Genomic DNA, 12115 nt, shown 5'->3' with positions numbered 1-12115 from the left:
TTCGAGACCGACCCTGAACAGAGAGCTCCGGTGAAACGTGGAAGGTAGTCTGTCTCTCTTTGCAGGGAAGAGTCATCATTTTCTGGGTGGTCTCAGTGTAACTCAGGCCCTCTGTAAAGCTGCTGATGCCCTAATGAACCAGGCCACACAGCTTCCCAAAGGTTTCCTCCCAGCTCTCAGACCTCACCTTAATATCTGCTTCTCCTGGTTTTTTTTTTTCTACAGTGACTAATGGTTGGATCATTATCCAGATCTTTGTCATCTGCATAATATCCAACAGAATGCACTGTATGTAACCTATGACTCAGTGTTCCCCAAAAATCCCTCTCTACTAACAGCCAGGAAAGCATTTTTGTCCGAGTACAAGGAAAATGTTTTGAACTTTATGAGTTCTGTTCAGTTTTTTTTTTTTTTAAAGATGATTTTAACATGGAGCCTGTTTTTTTTTCCCTGATGAGAGCACATCCACTAATGGATGGTCTAACAAGTCAGGAATTTTTTTTTTCACTTCAAATTTGCCCGTTAGATCTGAACAATACAGTGCAGCTCTCCAAATTTGCCCTTGTCAGAGTTGAGGAGTGTTAGATTTCTTTGTATTGCATCAGTTTTTGTTTTTTTTTTTCATTCTGAATGTGTTAGAAAGTTAGAGAACATAGTAGAGCAGTGGAGAGTGGATGTCTAATGAATGATATACAGAATATTAGCCTACAGGGAGAAGAAAGAAGCAGCCACATATGATAGCCAGTAATATATGCCAGACAAGCACTAAGAAACTCAGCTCATCTCTGGTGGATATAGCCACGTACAGGCAGAGCCCTAGTCCAGCTGTCCTGTAGTCACTAATAATGCCAGCTACTTGTCCAAAGTTGCCTTCCTTTTATTTTATTTCATTTTATTTTTGTCAGCAGTCGGACACTGTGTTGTTTATTATTTAATTTACAGAGTACCCCTTCTGATCTGAGTAAAGTGCACAATGACACTTCTCAAAACAAAATTCCTTCCTTCTGTTGTTTCTTTCTTTCTTTCTTTCTTTCTTTCTTTCTCTCTTTCTTTCTTTCTTTCTTTCTCTTTTTCTCTCTTTTTCCAGCTCTTAGACCTTGGTACTAATGCTTCTCTTTAATTTTATTTGCATTCAAATTACCTCACCAGGTGGTACACCAATCAGAGGTAAGAATGCTGAGGCGAGAAAATGTCCAGTTATGTCATCCCTCTATCCCTTCTCCTTTCACCTCACAATGTCCCCATTGCCTCTCTCTCTCTCTCTCTCTCTCTCTCTCTCTCTGTCATCTCTGACTGATATCTTTTCAACTTCAATGCATGATCGTCTGTCAGTCTGTCTCATTTTCCCACTTTCAAAACTGATTAAACATGACAATGAAAAATCAAAATCAATCAATAAATCCCTTTTAAACCACACTGAGTAGTTAAAAAAAAAAAAGAAGATAAACAACATGACATATGGTCAATATGCGATTTGGTCTACATGCAATCTTTAAAAAAAAAAAAAAAGAGGATTAAATGAGACTTGAGAATTTTTAAAAAGATAAATGGAAAGCAGAATTGAATCTTTGAAGCTGGGTAGTGTTGCTTTCTATGGTTTATTTTAGGGATGTCTATTGCTATGGAAACATTTTGTTCAATGTGAAAAGACCTTTGCATTTGCCTTTGAAGATTGACAGGCAGTGTGATAAGAGACAGTGAGGTGTCGTATGAAGAGTGACCTCTGTCACAGCTCAGAAAGTCGATTCCGCAGAAAAAGAGAAAGATCATCTTCGTAATTTGGATCAATAAAAGATCTTGAGGTTGTAAAAATTGTTTAAAAAGAACTTAACCAAGCTCTAAAATGCAAAAAAAAAAAAAAAAAAGTAATTCTTTGGACAGAGGTTAAGCAGCTTCTCATACAATGAAGCGTCAGAGAAACTGAATATGGGCAGAAGAAAATTGTTACTTTTCCCAAGATCACAGAGAATGTTTAAGTTAGGTGTCCAATCAAAAAGACACCAGAGAAAAAAAAAAAAAGACGTGAAACACAAAAATGATTCCATGAATTTAAGCTCGCCAAGAGACAACCCTGAGAATCTCCTCATCCCCTCCCGGAAAACAGTGCCGGAGCGTAGCATTGTGTGGGGCAGTGGATATTCATGTGCAAGCCTGAAGGGATGAAAACTGAAACTGAGGGAAAGGGCTTAATATGGGTCACCTGTTCAAATTCTGACATACTGACTGCTGCTAATATTAAAAGACATATACACATATGATGGGAAAGAAGCTCACCTGTGGTTGTGTGTGTGCGTGTGTGCGTGTGTGCGTGCGTGCGTGCGTGCGTGTGTGTGTGTATGTGTGTGGTGTCCGACTATGCGTGTAGTAATATGTGTCTGTATAATTGACACATGGGGATTTACTGATGCAGGTTAAAGCACTTTCCCTAGCATCCCATGCACCCATGGTCTTTTAATTCTATGTTCGATTAACCAGCACTGTACATTCTATTAAGCCACATTTCATAATGCATTTCAGGAATAATTCTGAAATATATTTCAACATCTTTTGATATTTTTTTTTTAAATAAGTGCTTTCACAGCTCACAAAATGCATGAAATGTCATATTAAGGAGGCTATCATATTACAATAACACTTTTTTTGTTGTTGTTAATGTTAACTTGCTACCCTTCTGTTCAAAATTTGGTGTCCATGGTTTATTCGATTCTGTGATCACATCGTTTAGAGAAAAAATAAAAAGGTCTTTCAAATGAACCAGCTGAAGAATCAGGTAAGGGATGGTTTGGACTGGACAAGCCTGGCGGCCTGGTTCTGCCATGTCTGTTCGTTTAGTCCAAACATATTTGTTATGCTCGTCCATTCAAAAAAACGTTTTTTTTTGTTTGTTTGTTTGTTTCTGACCCCACGCCAAGGCCCAATAATGTAAACGATCAATGTTTGGGAAAAATCTCAAAGTCCCAAGGAGTGTTGAAAACCATCAGCGCTGAAGAATGAAGGAATTGATTAGTTATCTGTGAATGATTGATTTGTGAGTCTGTGGCTTTAGAGAAGACAATGACTCGGGTCATGACACCTGTAGAAGACTTATTGAAACGTCAGGTTTATTGACCTGTCAGTCTGGCCTTGTTTATGGGTCACATTCCCCACTAATGGAACACAAAATGACTTTAAGGGACTTAAAAGGTCCCTGACCATTGAAAAACCATTTGCGTGTCTTCAGCGGTTTGGACAGAAATCCACAATCTGATGTTCTGTTATGACTGTGATTATTGAGAATGACACAGAGATTTTAAACCTATTACAAGACAAAACCCAGGCCTCTAACCCTGTCTCAGATACTAGTAAATGATCCAGTTATGAACTTTGAATAGACCTGTTGACAGCCCCAATACTGAACTGTTTTAAAAATATTAGCACATCTAAAGCCAAGAGCAGATATGATGTAGCTGTTTCAGATTTTGCATTTAAACCCTGTTTCTCTATCTGCTACTTTTTGCCAAGGATAGGAGTAGTTTCAGCTGGTGCTAATTTGCTTTTGGAGATGAGACACATGTTTGAATTTGCCATTAGATTTTGCAATATCAGCAAAAAGCATTAAAATACATCATTTTACTGTTGCAGTATGTGCATCTGCAGACAGCGGTGTGTGTGGGTGTGTGTGTGTGTGTGTGTGTGCGTGTGTGGCCTATTTGGTGTTCGCCTTTAATTTTCTTTTCTGTTGACACTCTTGATCTTGTTTTGGCTGAAGATCAAGTCAGGGCTCGTAAGTCAGTCGAGGTACTGCTTTTACTGCTGTCTGAGGCCATGCAGTTTGGTGTGGGGTTAGGCGTGTATGTTTGTGTGTGTTTGCGTGTGTTTGCGTGTGTGTGTGTGTGTGTGTGTGTGTGTGTGTGTGTGTGTGTGCGCGCGCGCCTTACATGTCTGACGGAACGTCCTCTGTCTCCAGGTGCACTGCAGATAGAGAACAGCGAGGAATCGGATCAGGGGAAGTACGAGTGTGTGGCGGTGAATAGCGCGGGCACACGCTACTCCGCACCAGCAAACCTCTACGTGCGAGGTAAGCTCTCCACTGCCGAACCTGCTCACTGCTGGGCACCTCCGTGCAAGAGCGTGGGGGAGGTGGATGCATTGCTATCATCCTTCATTGTTCTCCTTTCAAATTTAAGTCCTGCCCACAGCTAGTGTTCCAGTCAAGACAAGATCTTGACAACTGTTTGTCAACAGTATTCAACATCGAATGATTCACACAGTTTGTTTGGGTTCTGTGTTCCAAAAATGATTTTTTTTTTTTTTTTTTTTTTTATGGATTTATGGTTTTGTTTGTGTATATTTTGTCTCTTCTTCATTTGTTTGTCGAGATTGCTTCATAAACTAGATTTAGAGGCGAATTCTTTTCAGATATAATAAATAGTTTATATGACTTCCCCTGCCCTTTTTGAAATACACATATTGTCAACAGAGGTTAAACCAAGGTCAGTTTATGTGCCACACCGTCTAGGTTATATTGAGGGAGCAGGCAACAAGTGGAGGCTTGTGGGTAAAAGGAAGGAGACACCTGGACTACTGGTGTCTTTAAAAGGGGAGCGGAGAAAACACCACCCCCAAGCACAAAACACACACACACACACACACACAAAGAGAGAGAAAGGTTAGGGGCTTTTAGAGCACACACCATTTCTTCCTCTAATAAAGCCATCAGTTTTGTTTCGTTAGGGAGGTCCAGACCTGACTTAGCTACTGACTCTTTGTCAGAGTTCTTAAAGGCAACCTTTGGCATATTTTCCTTTGACTAGAATGATTAACACAGATGGTTCCTTGACAACGAAATGTTAAATATAAAGTAAACAACAAAGCCTTTGAGTGTATCATAAATAACAAACAAAGTCTGACATTAATATAATTCAAAGTTGTGGAGCAAGAAGACGTACCTTTTGATTTAGTTTTGATTTATGGATTTGGCTATAAGGCAGGAATTATAAAATCATTTTCCTGTTCGTTTTCCATCACTGTCCTGTTCAGCCTTGAGTGGGCCCATGTGCAAGTGTGTGAGGCGTAAGGAGGAGGTTGTTTTGTGTGTATGTATGTGTGTGTGTGTGTGTGTGTGTGTGTGTGTGTGTGTGAGAGAGAGAGAGAGAGAGAGAGATACCCATGTCCAATGGAAAAAAACTGCACACAGTTTTTGTTGTCTAAAGCATTTAAAGCAACAGCAGAGGTTGCAGGCAGGCACGTGTGGTACCTAGGCTGTGGTGTATATATATATGTGTATGTGTGTTGGTGCGTTTGTGTGTGTGTGTGTGTGTGTGTGTGTGTGTGGTGTAAAAACAAGAGAAAATCTCAGAGAAAGGCCAGTCTTCTCTCATAAATTGGCCTCACCTCCAACCATGACTCATTGTCTGATAAAGGCATCTTCGGAAAAACTCATATAAAAGAAGATACGTATGAAAAATCACATCCGTTCAATCCTCACCAGAGTCTCTCTTCCCCTTTGATCTGAGCTCAGACCACACACACACACACACACACACACACACACACCTACACTCTCACAAAATCTCCACAATCAGAATCTTGCATTTGATGAATGACATTTAATATATATGTATGAGTGCTTGTAATCAGCCTCTCTAACTTTTGTTTGTGAAAGGTGTGTGTGTGTGTGTGTGTGTGTGTGTGTGTGTGTGTGTGTGCACGCACGCACGTGCACTTGGTGTGCTCTTTCACATAGCGTGTGAGGAGCTTTTTAGATACAGCTGATTGTTGAAGGAAGAAATTCTCTTTTTCTTTTTGTTTTTCAAAATAAAATTGTTCCTCGTCTTTTTAACCGATGTCATTACCCATTTGTACACAATATTACCGATAAACATCATGCCTCAGCCTTCGCAACCGAGTTGGTGGTACCAACTTTTATGAGACTTTCTGTGATCTTCTAGAGTTTCTGTTGAATGCTTGTTTGAACTAACCTTTAATTTTCCTACAGGAATATGGAACTTATTTCATTTTATATGTTCTAACCTACAAAAGGTCTCTTCTGGTCATTGTTTGTGGGCTTTGGGTGTGTGTGTGTGTGTGTGTTTGTGGGGGGGGGGGTGTAATCTTCTCTCCACTGTGGAATTTGTGTCTCTTTTCTTTTTTTGGTCTTTATTTTGAACATGTGTTTTGGTGTCATCTCAACATTTATTTTAAGGGTGTATACGTGTGGATGCGTGTATTTTGTTGCACTGATTCTGTGGTCACTGGAGAATTAGTCATATACACAGACTGTATATGGGAGTGTTCATTCCGCAAATGCTTATCCTGGTTTCAAAAAGAAGTCAGTCATTCTCACATGCTCTGTATTTTTTCGTGTGCTTTATTGCTTTATCATAAGGTGACCCACAAGGACTATTCTTGGGGGCTCAGTTACAATGATTATGTTAATGTTCTGTCATTTTGTTTGTGTGTGTGTGTGTGTGTGTGTGTGTGTGTGTGTGTGTGTGTGTGTGTGTGTGTGCATATGTGTAATTGTTTGTGTGTCCTCATGTGTACGTCTGTGTTTGTGTGTGTGTGTACGTGTGTGTGCACGCGTGTGTCTGTGTGTATGTGTGAACACACATGTGTACCTGTCTCTGAGGGAGGAAGAGATAATGATTCAGTGAAAAAGTGAGAGAGAAAAGGAAAGCGAGGGGAGACATAAAGAGGTTATGCGTACCTATATGTTGTCAAATGATTTCGTATGCATGAGCGCGAGGGGCACGCGTATGTCTCGCATAGCGCGTTAGCATATAGCGGAGCACAAAATGTCCAGCGTCAAAACCGTCCTTCATTTGGTTTACACCCATCGCGAAGGGTCGAAAAACCAGTCTAGTGTGTGATGCAACGACAATAACTTATTCAGAGGCCGCACAGCTATTTGTATTCAGATCCCTCTCTCTCTCTCTCTCTCTCTCCCTGCCCTCTAAAGGATTCAACGGACAGAATAAATGTGTCCATCCAACCTGCTGGACACTGCTTCCTTTGTGTGTTTAATGAAGTTCATTTGCCAGCGGGCCCCCAGTCGCTTGTGCCATCTTATTTCTCCAGCCACGGCTCATGTGTCTGAGAAGCTTATGGGCTGAAGAGAAGTGTGTTAGCGAGGGAATGGGTTTCTGTGTGTTTGTGCTTGTGGATGTATGTACTGTCTTATTCAAGAGAGTGAGTGCTCTGTGGGTGTTTTGTGTGTGTGTGTGTGTGTCTGTGTGTGTGTGTGTTTTGTGCGTGCATTTTGTATGATTTTTTTTTTTTTGTATTTTCACATGCGTATCGATGCTCAATGTCATTGTTGTCTACATGTTGTCTTCGTCATTCTCTCTTTTATGGATAAGCAGAATATTTGCCTGTTTTACTCTCTCTGTTTCTCCTTGTTTTCTTCCTCCTCCCTTTTTTTCTTCTGTTGTATTGTTTTCTCTCCTTTGTCTTTTCTTACCTCCCTCCATCACCATTGCACTCTGCCATCCAAAATCAATCCACTCTTCATCTCTCAGACCAGCGGGAAGGTGCGTTCTTTTCTCTCTCTCCCTCTCTCTCTCTCTCTCTCTCTCTCTCTCTCTTTTTCTCTTTATCGTCCCACGCGGAGGGCCAGTGGACCAGAGCTGTGACCACGCCCTCGGCCCCGCCCCAAAACCAGAATCTGTCTCTCAGAGGCTCCATGCATAGAAGAATTTTCTAAAACTGCAGTCCCTAACCCACCCACCACTTACCCTCATGGCTGTACTGCTTGCCTGTGAAACCCCAATCACTGTCGCATTCTTTAAGAATGACTCTCTCTCTGCATGTGTGACCTGTAGCCAGATTAGTCATCTTACTTATTTCATTTTTTTAAGCGTTGCATGTCTAATGCTTTGTCAATTGCATCTCATTTTTTTTTTGCCCGAACCTTTGTTCGTCTTCAATTTTGGGGTTGGGGTTTTTGATTTTCATTTCATGGTTCTTATGTTTTAGATGCTCCAAGCTAAATTCCTTATTGTTGTCTGTCTCCCGAAAACATCTGTTTAGTACAGACGTGCCTCAGGAGATGGAAATTAGATGGTTTAATTGTTTTTTATCTCCGTTGCTTGTTTTGTGGAGTTATTGCATCAGGGGTCCCAAAAAAAAAAAACATAACCTCATAGAAAGCAAGTTTGTGTGGTGTCACACTTTATGAGGGGCTGGGAAGGAGAAGACATGGCTTTTGAATGTATTGTAGCAGCATCAGCAGAGTGTTTTTATATTGTAGAGTCCAGCATTAGCCTTAAGAATCAGTCCTGTTTACATTTGAGTTCAAATTTCATTAAGTATTCCCCCCACCCTCGTGCGCTTAGCCTGTTTAGGAAGGGGGGGGGGGCGGGGGCAGGGGGGTGTCTTATCCTGGTTAGCAGCAGAAAAGCCCTTGGCATTTTTGAGTATTTAAGCTAGCTAAAGCAGCTTTGATTGTTTATTTTGGAATCAAGCTCTCACTGTTGGCTTCAGATTTAGGCCCGTGAACAATAGAAGCCAAGGACGGAACGGACTAGCATGAAAAAAAAAAAAGGCTTTTTTCAAATGTTGTTTTGTTTGTTTATAGAACTTTGTTAGTTTTCCATAGTCCCCTCTTAGCGGTAAATGGTTGAGGAAACTCCTACTTGTGAAAGGGATTTGGTATTCGTTTAATTAAGCCAGAACTGAAACCAACCTCTCAAAGAGGAAACTGCTGTTTAAATAAGAATGGTGCTACTTCTGTTTTTATTATTATTATCATTATTATTATTATTATTATTAACTTGAGGAAGAAAATAATTTGTTCATTTGGTTAGCTAATAATTCAGTTTAGTAAAGAAAGAAAGAAAGATAGTCTATGATTATTCCTTGTTCGCTCTCATTAACTGCATACCTGAAGGTTTGTAGACTATACTGAGAAACGCATTCAGTAAAGTCAGTCTACTCTGGTTTCCCTTTCAAGATGTCATTGGTCTAAGCTGTTGCTATCCTCATACACAATGTTGTATGTGTATATGTTGCGGTTCAAGGCTGTTAATAGCTTATTGTCTTCAGCAAAACATTGCATGTGTGAGATGTACAGTAAACTGTATATCAACTGTCGTGTTTACGAAAGCATCCATCTCATTGGCTGCTTGTAAAATGGCTTCTGTGTGCTCTTTTGTTAAACGGTTTTTACCTGCTTTTCGGTTGACTAGTGCTTAAAGGTTCCTTGTTTGTTTATCTTGGGGGAGTTCATTATAGACCAGCAGTCCAGCTTTTATGAAGAGTCATGGGTAAACAGAGCAGGAGACGCTCCTTGCTCTGGTGGCAGCATTGAGTCTAGTTTTGTTCAGCTGGTGTGGATTCACTTTTTGATCAATGCTAGTTTTAGAGAGAACACCAATGGAATACTTTCAGTTGTATCGATCAGATAAAAATTACATTCTCTGGACTGCTTTGTAAATTAATGGAGGGTTTCTCTTTTGTTCTTTCTTTCTTTCTTTCTTTCTTTCTTTCTGGTTGTTTTAGTCCATCGGGTGGGGTCACACAAGCATGCTCTCCTGACTTCAGTTCCTGTGGCTGCTTGCTTGTCTGTTGATGCTTGTCTTGTGTCTGTGGGGTTGCATGAATGGCTTAAGGTTGTCTGTGCTTCCAATGCACCCCTCTCTCTCTGTCTCCTGCCTTCCTTCCCTGTCACAGACCTTGTCACCCCCCCCCAAATCTTCTCCCCACTTACCCCTTGGCCACTTCTCCCACAGCATGCCAGTAAGGCCAAAATTACTATATGCCTGTGTTTTACCAGCCAGTCTCACAATTATGTTTCCAACACACCCAGATTGCTTCCAGTGAGATCAGTGATTGAAATCAGTGTCCTAACTAATGGGGATCTTACTGCTTTACGTTTCATAGATCTATACTCACCATTAACCAGTTAGCAGATAACTCCACCTCAATGTACATTTTTCTGATAAAAACAAATCCATCCTGCTGTGACCATTCTCCATGTTCATGAGAAATATCATCCTCTTTATGTACACAGTGACTAACTCACACGCTGGTGTCTCCTGCACTGTTGGGCACGTTCAATTTCCCGCCGATTTACTAAATCTAACACACTTACTTGTGTTCTGTGAGTCTTTGATGCCAGATGCCACCTCCTGATTTAAGAGTAGAAAGACAGAGAATCTATAAACCTCAGTGTTCATTTGACTTGAGTCGAATAATGCAACATCAACGAGAAATGTGCATTCACATGCACAGACACACATAGATGCAGACAGTTCAGTGTCTGAATTTTTATAAGAATAGTCATCTTCAGGGAGTTTGCAGTATTGCAATATAAGTCATGGTATATTTGAAGTATAAGTCATGGAGCTTTACTCCAGGTAAAACTCTAAAATTAGGTACCATTCTGCAAAAAAAAAAAAGAAAACGAAAAAAAAAAGATTAGATTCACATGGTTATGAGCTCAGCAGAAGTCTACATATAAGCAAGTAGTGGCTAAATTTTGTTACCAAGTAAAATTAAATTCCAGTTTTCCCTCTATTAATGCAAATGTCCTTTATTTCTATTACTGTGCAGCCAGGTGCTGTAGATAAAGTCCCTTGCTTAGCCCTGACTGGGCCTTATCTAATGATTTTCTTTCTCTCTTTCTTTTTTTTTTTCTGCGGGTGACTCTACCCGGAGGAGAAGGAGGGAGAGGCCGGCAGCTCTCATATCTCATCTCGTATTCAAGTCACATAAATACTGAGAAATAACATTTTGGTTCTCTGCCTGTTTCCAAACCCAAGCCTGACAAAATGATATAGATGTTAGTCAACTTTCACTGAGGTGGCCGTGTAAATGAACATTTTTTTAGCCTTTTTTAGCCACACCCTCCTCCTATGGTAAGCTAAAAAAAAAAAAAAATAATAATAATAACAATGAAAGTCATTTTAATAGCTTTGGCTATTAAGAGACGTGATTTAAATGTTTCATATTAAAATGCACTTAGGTCTGCAGCACATCCCCCAAATGAAATCGCCTGTATCTGAGTCTCGAGCATTTCTCCATGCTGAGACAGTTGAGAAAAGAGCTGGTATTTATAGCTCTTTCTCTCGCTCTCTTTAGGCGCTATCAGACTGCTGCTTACTGATGATTAAGAATCACAGCTCTGCCTGTGAAGGAGTCATTTTGCAGTGGAATAATGCAAGTGCTGCAGACCATCTCTGTGTGTCAAGAAATCAATAAGCAAACAGAAAATGAAGGTCTGGCTCTAGCTGTTTACACATATAAACCATTTGGGGTCCACAGTCACACAAAAGTGTCATAATTAATGTTTAACTCCTAGAAAATCTACTAAACTATGATCTATAACAAAACATATATCTGTAGAATGAAACATATAAACTTCCAACCATGGTGTTGTTTCATTTAAGTTTCATTCAGGTGTTGTCCCAATGGTTTTGTGAGGCAGATGCAACACTGGGTCAAGTTTTGAGGTCACTTCCTGTATACCTGATTGGACAGCACTCTGTGATATCACACTTGTTTTTGAGTCTGTCTCCTTGGAGCCCAGGACAACCAGCAGTATATTTTCATCTCACTTATGCTCTCTGTACATAAGACATCCTGCTTCTGTGCAGAGCATGGCTTAGGCACTGCTAGCCAAAAATCTCAGTGTTTCAGTATTCTTGACTACTGTTACATTCAAAGATTCTGACACTTATTTTTAATGGTCGTCTTTTTTCCCCATTTATGAAAAAATGCAGTTAGCTACAATGATACTAATTCATATTCTTCCCCTGCCACACACACACACACACACAAACAAAAACTTAGTGATTCAAAGGCACACTCTGTGCTTTGAGAATCCTCCATTTAATTGGCTGCCACAAAAAAAAAAAAGAAAAGAAAAGAAAAGAAAAGAAAAAAAAACGTTCCTCTCAAACAACAAGTGAGAAGAATGAAGAAAGTTTCGGATGAGATCCAGACATCATACCTGTAACACACAAAAAGACACTCAGAATGAGCACAACCGTAGCCCAGTTCTGTCAGCCACTGGGTACCTGACTGCAAAAGGATTTTGTTTTGCCCGTCACTGTCTTAAGGCTCAGAAATGATGCAGGGAGAAGAAAAAATAGAAGCTTCTAATCTAAAAAAGGGTGTCCTGTGAATAAGCTCC

General features: G+C 40.2%; 1 protein-coding gene across 8 annotated transcripts in view; it reads left to right on the top strand.

Annotated features, from left to right (window-relative positions):
* ptprfa (protein tyrosine phosphatase receptor type Fa) overlaps nucleotides 1-12115 on the top strand; it is a 90495-nt gene that overhangs the window by 24065 nt on the left and 54315 nt on the right. For 5 of the 8 annotated variants that reach the window (XM_030792062.1, XM_030792063.1, XM_030792059.1 and 2 more), the window contains exon 4: nucleotides 3947-4057. In XM_030792062.1, the coding sequence (XP_030647922.1) occupies nucleotides 3947-4057 (111 nt within the window). Of the gene's footprint in view, nucleotides 1-21; nucleotides 31-1149; nucleotides 1168-3946; nucleotides 4058-7499; nucleotides 7512-12115 lie in introns of all 8 variants that reach the window. The other 3 variants (XM_030792061.1, XM_030792065.1, XM_030792064.1) reach the window with 3 other exon arrangements.

Source organism: Chanos chanos, chromosome 14 (genome assembly GCF_902362185.1).
Source record: "Chanos chanos chromosome 14, fChaCha1.1, whole genome shotgun sequence".
Classification (NCBI taxonomy): Eukaryota; Metazoa; Chordata; class Actinopteri; order Gonorynchiformes; family Chanidae; genus Chanos; species Chanos chanos.
Note: the sequence above shows the minus strand (reverse complement) of the source record. Positions and strands in the feature narration are given on the sequence as shown.